We start from the raw sequence: 16,327 nt of genomic DNA on the forward strand, positions 1-16,327 counted from the left end.
AACGAAAAGCAGCTGATTTTGTCTCCACCTTTTAAAGCTTTTTAAATTATGTACAGTCTGGTTCTCTTGGATGAAGACTCATAAGCTGCCTTTGAGTGTTACAGGTTCACGTTCTGCTGATTTTAAGGCACTGTGTGGTGAATCCACAGCCCAAAGTCTCTCATGGTTTACTGTTTTCTGTCTGTGGTTTGAGTCCCTGAGCTTTTGGAGTTTAACACTTGGAGATGATCACAAACCAGGTGAGACCCACAGTAGTTCACTGTGAGAGTGTCCATTGCTGCTTTACTGACTGACCCCAACCGGTCGCAGCAGATGGCCCCGCCCCTCCCTCAGCCTGGTTCTGCTGGAGGTTTCTTCCTGTTAAAAGAGAGTTTTTCCTTCCCACTGTCGCCAAAGTGCTTGCTCATAGGGGGTCATATTGTAGGATCTACTGTACAATATAAAGCGCCTTGAGGCGACTGTTGTTGTGATTTGGCGCTTGTTACAGGAAAAATGATTCTATGTTTCTTTACCTTCTTTTAAATGTACAAAGATGCCTTTTGTCTGCCCTTTGCCTATGGTTAGATTAGTTTAGAATTATCTTTTTAGACTTTCTCAGCAAAGACATACTGTTTTGGGACATATTGTTTTAGATTGTTTTATCTCTCACAGCCTTCTCCCAGCTCTCTGCTGACGAGACTAGCGCCACATATGGAGTTGTTTATTTTATTTGTTTTGTATTTTCTTATCCTGTTCTCACTGTCTTTCCTATAAAAATTACCAAGCCACTGTGCATGGTGTGAGTTGTTCTTAGCAGCTCACCCGTGTACACGTTTGATAAAGAAAGTAACTTTGTCTCATTGTGTCTTTATTTCTCCTGGGTTTTTTACAGAGTTTTCCCCCAACATTTCTTGGTCCTTCGGAGCCGGAGCGCCTCCATCGTGTCCCATCTCCGTGACCAGTCCACGTTGCTCGCCTGTCGACAGCCCACACACCAGGTGTGTGATAAAAGACCAAGAGCGTTAAATTCGAGTCTTGGCCAACGTTCTTAGAAAGCGACCCACGGTGGTGGGGCCCGATCGAGGTGGACCAGACCCGGCGACACTGACCAGGTAGATACAGACACACTGACACAATCTTGCGTAAAAGCGCATTTTGAATTCAGGGAATTTAAAATAGCGGAAGTAGCTCGTCGACTGGTAGCTTTGGAAGCTCGTCGACTGGTAGCGTAGCTCGTCGACTGGTAGCTCTGGGAGCTCGTCGACTGGTAGCTTTGGAGCTCTGGGTAGCTCCCCCAGCTGGGTCTAGACTGGGTCTAGGGAGTAAGTAGCTCTGGGAGCTCCCCTTATTATAAGGGTTCCGGTCGCGCGCGTCGAAGCTGTGAATGTGAATGTGTGTGTGTATTGTTTTTAATGGAGCAAGCTGAATTTTCACGGTCCAATAAGAGACTGAGCCGCTCCTACTGTGTTTTTCTTTCACTGCTGTTCGCTGAAGTGCTGGTGGCTTGGGAGAACGGTCGAGTTCCGCCTCGTAAAGTTCACACCGCTTTTGGAAATAGTCCGAAAGTAGAAGGGCGTGTGAACAACCACTCTCATTCCTCATACCAGCGAAGGTGGATAGCAGCTGTATTGCCAGTGTATAAATAAATAAATAAAAATAAATAAATAAATACATAAGTAAGATACACTAAATAATAAAAAATTGAAAAAATGGGGAATAAAACCTCTAAACCTGTTGCCAATAATGGGCAGTATACGCAAAAGTTCATTAATGACGAACAGTGGATAGAAAATAAATATCCAGGTGCAGGAAAAATCAGCGCAAGGAGATGGCGTAATCCTAAAAAGACGTCATGTCCTGGGTGGGAGGGTACGTGCAGCCCCGCAGCTTTAACACAGCTCAAAGATAGCTTATTAAAGGAAATAAGTGCAACCACAAATCTTAGAAAGAAAGGAAAACGCACAAATGAATTAACTTTCCTAGATGCATGGAAAAAAGAGCAACAGAGACGTGCTGAGAATAGAGAAAAGAGACAGAATAAAAAACTAAAGCAAAGCTGTGAGGTGCCTGAAGCAACGGCTGCAGCCCCTCCCCCCTATGTTACTGCCTCTGCATCAACTCCCAAGCAAACAGACAAAGATGCAGCTGTGAATAACCCTTACGGTTCAGTGCAGGCAGATTTAGCTAAAATGTCATTAACACATGCACCTGAAGCAGATATAGGGGAAGATCATGTAGGCAGGGAAATATGGCCTGACCCCCCAAGCCCCCCAGGAGTATTTCCATTAATAAGTTCACCTAACCCCAGATATGGTCAGCCAATTGGACCTATGGGGCATCAAGACGCACACCCCACAATTCTTGTGTTTAGACCATGGTCACATGAGGATCGCAAAAATGTTCTTAAAGATGTCCCGCCCCTGCATGACGGTTTTGACATATGGAAGAGAGCAGTTGAAGCAATTAGGACTCAGTGGTATTTAAACGGTCATGAAATGTACCAGGTACTTCAAGATCTTTTAGGTTTGAAGTTTGGCTCAGTGAAAGGCTCTTTCACTGGGGGGGGCAATTAATAATCCTTTAGATTCTTTAGTGGTCGGCAACGGACCACAACCCCTGCGTGCAGGTGACCCTGATTTAGAAGGCCAACTACATAACTTCTATGAACGTGTGAAATTACAGCTGGCCCCCAAGCCAAACTACAATAAAATAGGAGAGGTGAAACAGAAAGAAAATGAAACTGCATCAGACTTTTTAGACCGCCTGCGCCCAGTTTTTAGGCAGCATTCAGGTTTAGATTATGCCAATGGCGATGCAACGCCATTCCAGCAGCAGTTAAAAAATGCATTTCTAAATGGCCTGCTCCCACCAATAAGAGCACATGTAGAGAAACATTGGGTCACAATGACCACTGGCAACCTGCCGGATGCCCTGTTACATGCTGAACACGCCACAAAAGTGCACAAACAGAAAAATAAGGCTGACGTCTTCACCATAGATTCAGAGACAGGTTTCCTTGCATTTTCGGGAGGCTATCAGAGGCAGAGAGGGAAGCAAGGCAATCGGCAGCAAGGCCACAAACACCCAAACAGAAACAGCAGATATTTCAAAGACAATGCCTGTTTTAACTGTGGGAGAGAAGGTCATTTTGCACGAGATTGCAGGAGCAAGCCACAGACACAAAATAATAGGAGAAACAATGACAGGCAAAACAGTGGCGAATCTATGGAGAACAGCGACATGTGACTAGAAAACACACAAGACATGAACATTGATGAGGAAGGGGAAGTTTTTAACATAGAACAATTGCTATTAGGGTCAGAATACAAACCAATGCTGCTAATTCATGTGAACGGGCAACCAATCCAAATGTTGTGTGACACCGGAGCATGTAAAACGGTTCTAAGGCAGCCGCCTAAAAACTTACAGTACTCAAAAGACACATTAGTTGTGAAGTCAGCCACAGGCCACACCACTGTACAACAACTAACTGCCCCGTTAGAATTAATGCATACCGAAAGTGGCCGCAGGTGCTTCATTAAATGCATATATGACCCGTCATGCCCAGTAAACCTACTAGGAAGAGACGCTCTGACAGAACTCAAGATAGGCGTGGTACCGGAAGAGAATGGCATGATTGCTGAATGCATGCTAAATGACAACACACCAGAGCCAGATAGCATTAACACGGCACACAGCAGCAACGTGTGTCTCTCTCAAGGCTACGGTGTCCCACATTATTACTGGACTCTTGAGTTGCCCGAGCTCACAAAGCTACACAATGTGGCCCGCAAATATACACCCCCCACATCCTATTTCCAGAAACCCACTGACTATCACAACACGTTGAGATTTAAACAAACTCCAGGCCCAGACCCACTTTACGATCAGCAAGTGTGGAAGCTAGGACAACAGAGTTTGACTTTACAACACCTGTATGTCACAAAGTCGGGAAATGCAGTGTGCTCAGTAATCCAATCAGCAGCCGTGAAGGCTTTGAACCGCATGCCTAAGCCACACGTGTCTGTAGCGCATGACTATCATTCAGACTGGAAGGATTTAGGAAATGTGTTAGCCAGGGTTGAAGCAGACACTTATGAAAAAACGGAAGACACTCATGAAGGCTGGCTTCAAGGCCGCCGGACGGGTTGTTTCCGACACACACTGGGTTGGCTGGTCGCAGTCAGGCCCGCTGTACACCTAGCCGATGCCGCTGAAACACATGCACAATTAACTGAATGACACCAGGCAGCACTAGCTCAGCTGCCTGAAACTCTCTGGTCTACAGGCCCTGCTGATGTAGGCCTTATAAAAAATGCAGATGAAGTAAGAGTAAAACCTCTCTCAAAACACAGACCACTGATATCTCAATACCCACTCACTACTGAGGCTAGACATGGCATTCGCCCAGTGATAGCAGACATGGAGAAGGCAGGAATTTTAATAAAAACAAAGACAGCCACCTGTAACACTCCTATCTTTCCTGTTAAAAAAGCTACCGCGGGTGCATACCGTCTAGTACATGACCTGAGAGCTATAAACGAAGTGACTGAACAAATCTCACCTGTGGTTGCTAATCCACACACTATTTTAAATCAGGTCACACCGAACGAACGGTGGTTCTCAGTAATCGACCTTTCAAACGCCTTTTTCTCAGTTCCACTACATCCAGACTCACAGCCATTGTTTGGCTTCACCTATGAGGGTCAGAGGTACACATACACTCGTTTGCCCCAGGGTTTCCAGAATAGCCCAACCCTCTATGCAGAAGCACTGAAGAAGTCAATGTCTAGCTGTAAGCTCCCACAGCTAGGTCAATACTTGCTGTATGTAGATGACATTTTAATAACCGGACACACACAGCAGGCGTGCAAAGACAACACACTTGCTGTGCTACAGCATTTGGCTGAACAGGGCCACAAAGTCTCAAAACACAAACTGCAGCTGTGGAGTGATAACGTTACATATCTCGGACACACACTCACAGGCCAGGGCAAAACACTGCTGGGAACCAGAAAGCTGGCAGTGCAAAACACACCCAAACCTAAAACAAAACAACAGATGATGAGTTTTTTAGGTTTGTGTAATTTCTGTAGAGCTTGGATTCCAGAATATGCACTAACAGTTCAGCCACTCCAAGACATGATTTATGGCAAAAACCTCGCTTTGCGCGACACAATAACGTGGACGGTAGAGGCAGACACAGCATTTACTAACCTAAAGGTGGCTTTACAAACAAATGTAGTCCTGGCCCTGCCTGATTATGACAAGCTTTTCGTGCTGCATGTTGATGGGGGGGCCGGCTACATGAAGGCAGTTCTGACACAGGCTTTTGGTGACAAACAGCGCCCTCTAGCATTCTACTCGTGTAAGTTAGACGCTGTAGTTTCGGGCCTGCCGACTTGCGTCCAAAGCTGTGCAGCGGCCACAGAAGCAGTAAAGAAGTCAGCAGACATTGTCTTAGGGCACAAACTAGTTGTCAAGGTCCCGCATGCTGTCACATCTATACTGCTGCAAGCCAATCTCTCTTACCTGACTCATGCCAGACAGCTATCGTATGTAGGCATTTTACTATCACAGTCTCACATCACACTGGAAAAATGTGGCACACTGAATCCAGGGACTCTAGTGAGCACACCAGCTGATGGAGATGTGCACAACTGCCATGCAGAATTAGACAAAGACACCAAACCCCGCCCTGACATCCATGCTGAGCCACAAGCTGGTTTTACTGATGTCTTTGTGGACGGATCGGCCTCTAAAGACAACACAGGCCGTAATTGTGTAGGTTACGCAGTAACCACAGACAGTAGAATAATAGAAGCAAAACCACTTTCTTCTTCATATTCTGCACAGAGCGCTGAGCTGATAGCTGTTATTCGCGCGTGTGAAATCCACAAAGATAAACCAATAAACGTTTATACAGACAGCCAGTATGTTTTCTCTGCTGTGCATCATTTCGCAAAGCTCTGGCAAAACAGAGGAATGATTACATCAACCGGTAAACCAGTCCAGCATGCAAGCCTCTTACAACGCCTGCTGACTGTAATAAATTTACCACAACAACTCGCATTGTGTAAATGTGCAGCACACAAAACTGATAGCTCTTTTATTACTACAGGCAACAATTTTGCTGACAGTGCCGCAAAACAGGCGGCACAAAAGACAAACATGACATTGATGGCAGTAAACACACATCAGATTCCACTGGATGTGTTGCAAAGTGAACAAAAAGCAGCAAGCACAGCAGAGCAGGCAAAATGGCTAAAACACGGTGCAGTTCTGACAAACGATTTAATGATGTGTTATGGCAAGCCAGTGTTGCCAAAATCGCTCCACAAGATGGCGGCATTAGTGACTCATGGCTGTACGCATTTGTCATCGGGGGGAATGACCTGTATTGTCAACTCTCATTTTTACACTGTAAATTTTGAAACTTCAGCAAAACAATTTGTCAGAACATGCATGACGTGTCAAAAATATAATGCTCAGGGTAACCTGCGACCACAAAGAGGCCGTTTTCCAACTCCGCCTCATCCTTTTCACACAATTCATATGGATTTTATTGAACTAAGCGAATGTCAAGGGTCAAAATACGCCCTAGTGGTTATAGATGTGTTCTCAAAGTGGCCGGAAATCTATCCAGTGAAAAAGGCAGATGCAATTTCAGTAGCAAAGTGCCTGTGCAATCACTTCATACCCACATATGGCATCCCAGCTTTGATACGGTCAGACAACGGCACTCATTTTGTAAATGATGTCATCACTAAGGTCTCTGAAGCACTCGGTTTCAGCATAAAACACCACTGTGCTTATCACCCTCAGAGCGCAGGCCTTGTAGAGAGAACTAACGGCACTATAAAACAAAGGCTCAGGAAATGCATGGCAGAAACAGGAAGGCCGTGGCCTGAATGTTTGGGTTTAGTGAAGATGTGGATGCGCTTAACACAAGGCTCCCATAAACTAACTCCATTTGAAATCATTCATGGCAGGCCGTTTCCACTGCCTATTACCAGTCAACCAATAGACAAAGCAATCAGAGAAAACACATTAGCAGAATGGATGTCTAAGCTATTGGAAAACAAAGAGATCATTGTACATAATCAACAACCTGATGATGTTTCTCCAGTGTCTTGCAGACTAAAGCCCGGTGACTGGGTTCTGATCAAGGTGCTCCAAAGGAAAAACTGGAGCACACCCAGGTGGGAGGGGCCATACCAAGTCCTCCTCACTACACCGACCGCTTGCAAAATTGCGGAACGACCATCCTGGATCCATCAGAGTCACTGCAGGCGAGTCAGTGAAGCCATCTAAACACAGCTGACGGCAGGCTTGCCCGCTTGTTGTGATCTCGCCCGGTGGAGGGGTCAGCTTTCCTGGCCGGGGGGTCTACTCGCGACAGGAGGGTGTGTTCCGTCGTCATGAGGTGGTGGCTCTTATCAACTGCAGCGGCCCTGACCATGGCCGGGCTCCTCACCTTTGCTTCCATGAGGGACAACAAGTCACGCTATATGGAGAAAAGGCAGACACTGTATGACAAAGGAAAGTACACCAAGTTTCCCCATGGCTACGCCACTAACTTCTGGTGGCAGTTTATGAACACTACAGCTCACTGGAATAATAAAACTGACTGCTATGCATGTACCCATATGCCCCTATCCTCACAGACGTCTGGCCTGTGGCCGTACAGCATACCTGAAGATCGCAGTTGGTGTCTGTTGGGCCTGGCAACACATCCAGGCTACGGTACTCTTTGGTCCAAAGCCAACTACAGCATCCCAGCAAAAGCAACCTGGAGGTCATCATCACTCACAAATGTGAACTGTTCCGGACAGACCTACCTACTGACCTGGCCCCAAGTCTCAGACCCACTGCCTGATGTAATTCTACTGAACAAACTGAACGCATCACAACTGCCAGTATGTGTGATGAACAATGGATCGCGGGCAGTGGGGGAGCTGCCTACTCACCTATGTAAGTCCATATACACTTTCTGCCCACCAAGGAACGAGAGGAAGTGTATGGCCTGTTCAATCAACGCCACCTGTGCCAGTAACACGACACTGATGGGCCTAAACTGTCGCTCCGACTACAGCTACCGAATGCCACTACAAACAAAGACTCAGTACCAGACAGGATGTGCACGGACGGCACCCAGCAGCAGAGGAACCAGAGTTTTGGCTGACTGGTACTTCCTATGTGGCAACAAGGCTTATCTGTCACTCCCTGAAGGTTGGGGAGGTCTGTGCGCCCTGGTGGAATTATCAGATCACGTTTTCTTCATGCAAAGTGTTGCACATCACCCAAGCAGCCGGCAGAGACGTGAAGTGGACATCGCCTCCCCCAATTCTTTCGGCATTACAGTGGACACTGGAGTGCCGGGAGAGTTTCGCATCTGGGGAGGAGGAGTGAAATTCTTACAGAGCTTGATCCCCGGCATTGGAGTTGCCGAGGTGCGGGATCATGTGGAAATCAACCGATATGCTCTGCTACGACACATCAACTTGACTAAGACCCTGGGAACTGCCTTAGCAGGAGAACAGCAGGCCATCAGAACGATGGTGCTGCAGAACAGACTGACACTAGACCTGCTAACAGCATCACAAGGAGGAGTTTGCAAGCTGATCGGGGAAACATGTTGCACTTTTATCCCTGATGGATACGAAACTGGAGGAGACATTTATGAAGCTTCGCAGAATTTGACCGCTCTGCAAAAATATGTCACTGACCACACACCTGGAGCAGCTACAGCACAAGGCTGGCTTGACTGGCTGTTCAGCGGTTCATGGCTGGCTGCTGTAGCAAAGCCATTTTTTCTTCTAGGTCTCATCATGATGGCACTGCTCATATTAGTGTTGTGTGTGTTGCCATGCCTAAGAGTAATGATTTCACAGATGATAACAACTACAATGACTGCTTATGTTGCCGTGCCTGAAGAAGAACAACATCCCGTTGCAATTCTGTTAGAGGAGAACTTGTAATAACTGCTAATGAATGACGTGGTGATTAAAAATGACTTGTCAAGTGATCATGCACTGATTAAAACATTAGTAGGTTATGCAAGTTTTCATGCTTTTATTTTTTTTTGAAGTCTTGACTTTTAAACAAAGTTTTTCATTTTTATAACGTTTTCATACTCTTATTTTTTTTTGAAGTCTTCAGTTTAAACATAAAGTTTTCATTATTTTAAATATAAAGTTTTCAATTTAAGGTTTGCATCATTTTAAATATAAGGTTTTCATCCTTGTATTTTTTGAAGTTTTCATTTTACATATTAGGTTTTCATCATTTTTAAATATAAAGTTTTCATTTTACTTTTCATCCTTTTATTTTTTGTAAGTTTTCGTTTTAAAATATAAGGTTTTTATCCTTTATTTTTTGTAGTTTTATTATTTTTTCTTGTTTATTCCACTTGTTATTTCATTTACTATGATTTTCATTTACTATGTTTTTCTTTTTATTATTTTCTTTTGTTTTATTCTTTAGACCGAATGACTGCCATTTCTGCTATGCTGACATTTTGAAAATTTTGGAAATTAAAATATTGCCTAAGATACTTAATAAATAACCTTCACAGACAATTGTTGTATACATTTAAAATAAGTTAAAACAGGAGGGAATGTTACAGGAAAAATGATTCTATGTTTCTTTACCTTCTTTTAAATGTACAAAGATGCCTTTTGTCTGCCCTTTGCCTATGGTTAGATTAGTTTAGAATTATCTTTTTAGACTTTCTCAGCAAAGACATACTGTTTTGGGACATATTGTTTTAGATTGTTTTATCTCTCACAGCCTTCTCCCAGCTCTCTGCTGACGAGACTAGCGCCACATATGGAGTTGTTTATTTTATTTGTTTTGTATTTTCTTATCCTGTTCTCACTGTCTTTCCTATAAAAATTACCAAGCCACTGTGCATGGTGTGAGTTGTTCTTAGCAGCTCACCCGTGTACACGTTTGATAAAGAAAGTAACTTTGTCTCATTGTGTCTTTATTTCTCCTGGGTTTTTTACAGAGTTTTCCCCCAACAGCGCTATATAAATAAAATTGAATTGAATTGCATGTTAAGCCCATCACCCACCCACTGACCTGCCCCTGGTGCTGATGGGACACAGCATTAGTGATCATACAGCAGGACGATAAGATGGTCAGAGTGTGGAGACAATCGCTCAGCACTAACATCACCTTAAATGTCTTCTTGTACCTCTGCGGCAAATAGATAACTCAGAGTTTTTTGGGTTTTTTTTTAAGAATCACTCCTTCTCTTTTTAGCTTGACAAATTAGATAAATATGCCTAGAAATACCTGCTGTAAAAAAAAGAACTGCAGCCAATCCAGAGCATTATGATGATTAAACCAAAAGATTCATCCATAAAATACTGAGAATTTTACACCTCACACATACTGTATGTCAAAATTAATGCTGAATATGAAATCCATCATTATTCTCACCTCTCTGCCATCTTCTAATGTACTTTATAACTACAAACAGAACTGCAGTACTCAGAGCTCCACCACAAAATGCTGCTACAACCACAGCCACTCCACAGCAGGACTTCAGCTCAGCTGTTTTCTCTGAAACACGTTAAACAAAAAGTTAATACAGCACAGAACAGTAGACAGAACTACTGTTAAACAGCGTCTATTTAAAACCTGAAAATTCCACCAAGAATGAGAACAGAAGAAGAAATCTTACCACAGTGAGGCACGTAGATCTCATCATCAGTCACATGGCTGATCTCCTGCTGTGTGGCTACACAGCGGAAGACGTTGGTGTCTGTCTTGGTCACAGCGATGAGGAGGGTGACGTAGTAGCGGTCTCCTCTGTACGACACCTGCGGCTCCTCAGCGGGAAGGATGTTTCCATCGCTGTCCTTCCACTCCACCAAAGGCTTTGGAAAAGCACCTGGAACCTCACACTTCAGCAGCGCCCCGTCCTCCGTGATGTTCAGGATCCCAACAAAAGGCTTTGGAGCTGCACCTGTGAGCACAGCATGAAGCTACAGCTGCAGCACAAGGTCACGGAGACTAATATACTGTTATATTATATACTCTGTAATGTTATTGTTATTGAAAATGACATTTTCCTTAAATTAATCACCATAAAAAACTATCCAAAGTAAATTAAACAACAGTACTACAGTACAGAGAGTGCAGAATTATTAGGCAAGTTGTATTTTTGAGGAATAATTTTATTATTGAACAACAACCATGTTCTCAATGAACCCAAAACACTCATTAATATCAAAGCTGAATGTTTTTGGAAGTAGTTTTCAGTTTTAGCTATTTTAGGGGGATATCTGTGTGTGCAGGTGATTATTACTATGCATAATTATTAGGCAACTTAACAAAAAACAAATATATACCCATTTCAATTATTTATTTTTACCAGTGAAACCAGTATAACATCTCCACATTCACAAATATACATTTCTGACATTCAAAAACAAAACAAAAACAAATCAGCGACCAATATAGCCACCTTTCTTTGCAAGGACACTCAAAAGCCTGCCATCCATGGATTCTGTCAGTGTTTTGATCTGTTCACCATCAACATTGCGTGCAGCAGCAACCACAGCCTCCCAGACACTGTTCAGAGAGGTGTACTGTTTCCCCTCCTTGTAAATCTCACATTTGATGATGGACCACAGGTTCTCAATGGGGTTCAGATCAGGTGAACAAGGTGGCCATGTCATTAGTTTTTCTTCTTTTATACCCTTTCTTGCCAGCCACGCTGTGGAGTACTTGGACGCGTGTGATGGAGCATTGTCCTGCATGGAAATCATGTTTTTCTTGAAGGATGCAGACTTCTTCCTGTACCACTGCTTGAAGAAGGTGTCTTCCAGAAATTGGCAGTAGGACTGGGAGTTGAGCTTGACTCCATCCTCAACCCGAAAAGGCCCCACAAGCTCATCTTTGATGATACCAGCCCAAACCAGTACTCCACCTCCACCTTGCTGGCGTCTGAGTCGGACTGGAGCTCTCTGCCCTTTACCAATCCAGCCACGGGCCCATCCATCTGGCCCATCAAGACTCACTCTCATTTCATCAGTCCATAAAACCTTAGAAAAACCAGTCTTGAGATATTTCTTGGCCCAGTCTTGACGTTTCAGCTTGTGTGTCTTGTTCAGTGGTGGTCGTCTTTCAGCCTTTCTTACCTTGGCCATGTCTCTGAGTATTGCACACCTTGTGCTTTTGGGCACTCCAGTGATGTTGCAGCTCTGAAATATGGCCAAACTGGTGGCAAGTGGCATCTTGGCAGCTGCACGCTTGACTTTTCTCAGTTCATGGGCAGTTATTTTGTGCCTTGGTTTTTCCACACGCTTCTTGCGACCCTGTTGACTATTTTGAATGAAACGCTTGATTGTTCGATGATCAGGCTTCAAAGCTTTGCAATTTTGAGACTGCTGCATCCCTCTGCAAGATATCTCACTATTTTTGACTTTTCAGAGCCTGTCAAGTCCTTCTTTTGACCCATTTTGCCAAAGGAAAGGACGTTGCCTAATAATTATGCACACCTGATATAGGGTGTTGATGTCATTAGACCACACCCCTTCTCATTACAGAGATGCACATCACCTAATATGCTTAATTGGTAGTAGGCTTTCGAGCCTATACAGCTTGGAGTAAGACAACATGCATGAAGAGGATGATGTGGACAAAATACTCATTTGCCTAATAATTCTGCACTCCCTGTATACTGCAGTTACAGTACTGTTACAGGTGAGTGTTATCACATGACCGTAACCCACAGTGTCTCAGACTAAAGACAGATCTGGAGAAATCAACAGGCTGACGATGTCACTGATGTTTACATCTGCACTGTGTGCTACAACTCTGCACCCAGAGGCTGTGCACCATTCACTCATTTACACACAGAACTCTGAATAAAGCTTCAAATTCATGTGTCACAGAGAGACAAGGCCACACAACAACCTGTTCAGATTCTTCATGTTGCTGCTAACTGTGAGCTGTTCTGATTTGCAGATCTCACAAATCCATATTTCATTCCCAGCAGAACCCAGATTTGATCATTTTGAATTTGATGGCAGTTCCAGAAAATCTGAAGAAATCTCTGTGGGCAAGGGACTTCAATATTGTCCAGTCACAGGCCTCTTATACTGTACTTCCCCAAGATCATGCTAAACTGCACACTGGATCTATTAAAAGAAACATGGCTTCATAGTGGCAGAGTCTGAATACTGAACTTGGCAACATGCGGTGCAGATGTTTCACCATCATGCCTGTCACAAAGTCCAGCACATGCTCTCCTCAGCTCCCAGATGTTTATGGACCGCTGTTAAAAGAAGAGAGAATGCTGCACAAGGTGAACCTGACGCTGTACTTCCATTTTGGAGACATGTTGCTGCCATCAAATTAAAAAAGACCCCTTTTTCTTTTCCTAAAATATAATTTTTTGTCAGTTTAAACATCTGATATATTTTCTATGTTCTATTCTGAATGAAATATCATTTAATGAGACCTGAAAGTCGTGGTATTTTATTTTTATTCACATTTTACACACATTGGGGTTATAGATCAAAAACAGGGTTCAACACTGTTTCTCCTGATCTGTACTTAAATGCAGAGCATCACAGACTCTGATTTACTGAACTGTTTATGCTGTTCAGTATCAACATTTCTCAAATGATGCTCAGGCCTGCAGAGCTGCAGCACACGTTGCGGATATTAATGACATCATCACTCACCTGTGACGTCACCTGATCGGTCCTTAAAGACACGTTCTGAAAGGCAACAACAACATGTTTTCACTCTGCATCATCAGCTTATCTCCTGCTGTTTGCTTCGTGGTTACATCTGTACAATCTAACAGTGAGAGCCACCTCAGCATAAATGCAGAACTCTGTTATTACATTATTGGAGTGAGTAAAGCAGCGATCTTAGTTGTGTTTTCAGGATGTTTTCAAAAATGAAAAACTCACCAACGATGAGTTTAATGTTGAAACGTTGTTGCTTTGGCTGAAGATGTGGAATAATACAGGAGTATTCTCCACTGTCGACCAGCTTGGTGTTTCTGATGACTATGGAGGCGTTACCAAGCTTCAACTCTTCTGAGAAATGTGAGACCCGACCTTTGAACTGCTCATCTTGTCCCGGACGTCCGTTATTGTATTCGTCGCCAGCAGAGTACAGGAACACCTCCTTCTGACCATCTTTCTTCCAGTCAAAGACCTCATGTTGAAGGCTCAGCTTGGTGCTGAGGGAGCAGGGTAAGATGGCATCTCTTCCTTCTGGGACCAAAACTGTGACAACTCCCCGCCCTGAAGGATGAAGCATATTTTAATTCTTATGTTTCAATAAGTCAAAAGTCCTAAAACACATGTACGTAACCTCCAATGTCTAAAAGACGTTTTTCAAAAGTAAAAAAGTAGATCCAAGTTAATCCCAGTTTTAACATAAAACAATATTTAAAAAAACGATTCAATTTGTCATCACAAATTAAATCTACTCTTGAAGAGCAGCAGAGTTAGTCCTTAAAAAGATGCTTTTTGCGTTTTTCAGTTTGATGTAATTTCACTTTATTTTTTCTCAGTCACCTGGTTACCCAGCATGCCTCAGTGGTATAAATTTGCAATATGACATTTGTGTCTGTGGTTCTCCCTCATTCAGGACACAGCAGACTTGAGTGCAGAGGGCTTGTTTGTTTGTTTATTTGTCTGTTTGTTTGTTTGTTTGTTTGTTTGTTTGTTTGTTTGTTTGTTTGTTTGTTTGTTTGTTTGTTTGTTTGTTTGTTTGTTTCCGCTGGCCAAGGGAAGGGACGCGTTTAATCCTTCCTCTGACAGAAAGTATTTTTCTATAGTGGAAATACACAGGACTGATACAGTAAACTCATTAATTCACAGTTAAATTGTCCGGTTGTATATACTTTTGTTATTACTACTACAAATACTACAACAACTAATAATAATATTATTATTATTAATAATAATAATAATAATAATAATAATAATAATAGTGATAATAATAAAAGTAAGAAGAAGAACCACTGTCCTCTCTTTTCTCCCTAAAACACTAAAGAGAGCTGAGAAACGTTGGAAACTATAAAATCAAACATATTTAAAGTTGTGGTTGATTAGCTGTTATAGTTTGTTCTTACCTATGCTGCCTTTTCTGACGTACAGTTTTCATTGTGGTTGAAAAGAAATGTTAAACCGTGAATTTAAGTAGTACAGACTTTACTTCGTTTTGGTCCACAGAAGTACCACCACCCGTAGGTTGGAAAGGCAAAAACTTCCTCTTTCACTCCAGAAAGAGGTCGTATCCAATAATCTGAGTAATCCAGTATGTATCTTTTATATTCTGGATTTATAAATTTTAAAATTACACATTTGTAACATAGATTAACAGCACTGTATAAATTTAGCTGAAAATAAAATTTATGATTTTTATTTTGGCCAGCACAGGTGTCACTTTTGGCTTCCAACCAAATCGTCTGAGATTTTCCCTGGTGCGGAACATCTTGTATTTTTTAATAATACTTTGTACTGTAGCCACTGGAACTTGAAAACATTTAGATATGGCCTTGTAGCCCTTTCCTGACTTGTGAGCAGCCACAATGCACAGCTGCAGGTCCTCAGTGAGAGCTGAGAAATGTTTTTTTCCACAATAATACGTCTTGTACATTGTCTTATTTTCTTTCGGCAGACACCTATGTCATTTCCAGTCAAAACAAAACTTGCTGGTTGAATAAAAGTAACTTTAACTAAAAATTTGCCATGGGTATGAATAATTATGGGCTTGACTGTTGTGTGTTTAATCATCATGTTTGAAGTACAGAGTTTCTTCAGTTCTGGTCAAGAGAAATAGGAGAAATAGCGCCCCCAATAGGTGTCCATTGCTTGTGGGAAGTGCTTTGCATCCGGTGTGTGTGTGAGATGAACTCACACACGTCGGAAAGAAGACTCAATGCAAAAATCCGACCCAATAGGCTTATGTTATGTACTTATGTGCCCTCTTGGAAATTAGATTTTTATTCAAAATTAGTTTTTTACCTAGATAAATAAAGGACTAATAAAACAAACAAACAAAAGCTGTCTTTTGAGTAATCCAGATACCACATTTTCCTCTACGATCTTTTATATTCTGAATTAAAATGACACATTTAAAACATTCAAATTTACACCACTGTATAAATTTTGCCGAAAATCGTATCCGTGTTTTTTTATTTTAAATTTCTCCGATCGCTAAATGAATGCAGTTACTAAGCATGAGTCTTCTTACCGTTTTCATGTCCTTTCGCAGACGCAGTTACAAGAACAAGGCAGAAATACAGAAACTCCTGAATGTCCATCTTTTTAACAAGTCCATACAGTAAGATGCGCAATTCACG

General features: G+C 42.6%; 2 protein-coding genes across 2 annotated transcripts; one reads left to right on the plus strand and one right to left on the minus strand.

Annotated features, from left to right (window-relative positions):
* Positions 1-485: 485 nt before the first annotated feature.
* LOC147332259 (uncharacterized) lies at positions 486-10,000 on the plus strand. Its single transcript, XM_086288717.1, has 2 exons — positions 486-1,091; positions 7,109-10,000. Exon 2 carries the CDS (start codon positions 7,401-7,403, stop codon positions 8,958-8,960), a length of 1,560 nt encoding a protein of 519 aa, XP_086144843.1. The 5' UTR covers positions 486-1,091; positions 7,109-7,400; the 3' UTR covers positions 8,961-10,000.
* A 90-nt stretch (positions 10,001-10,090) lies between these two features.
* LOC147332260 (butyrophilin-like protein 10) lies at positions 10,091-16,327 on the minus strand. The gene is made up of 4 exons (XM_086288718.1): positions 16,219-16,327; positions 13,920-14,258; positions 10,673-10,957; positions 10,091-10,551 (listed from the first exon to the last, which is right to left on the minus strand). Exons 1-4 carry the CDS (start codon positions 16,286-16,288, stop codon positions 10,394-10,396), a joined length of 852 nt encoding a protein of 283 aa, XP_086144844.1. The 5' UTR covers positions 16,289-16,327; the 3' UTR covers positions 10,091-10,393.

The sequence above is a fragment of the Aulonocara sp. 'chitande type north' Nkhata Bay genome, linkage group LG4 (assembly GCF_057382095.1).
Source record: "Aulonocara sp. 'chitande type north' Nkhata Bay isolate Kocher_YH1m ecotype deep benthic linkage group LG4, A_spYH_male_GT1.1, whole genome shotgun sequence".
NCBI classification, from domain to species: domain Eukaryota; kingdom Metazoa; phylum Chordata; class Actinopteri; order Cichliformes; family Cichlidae; genus Aulonocara; species Aulonocara sp. 'chitande type north' Nkhata Bay.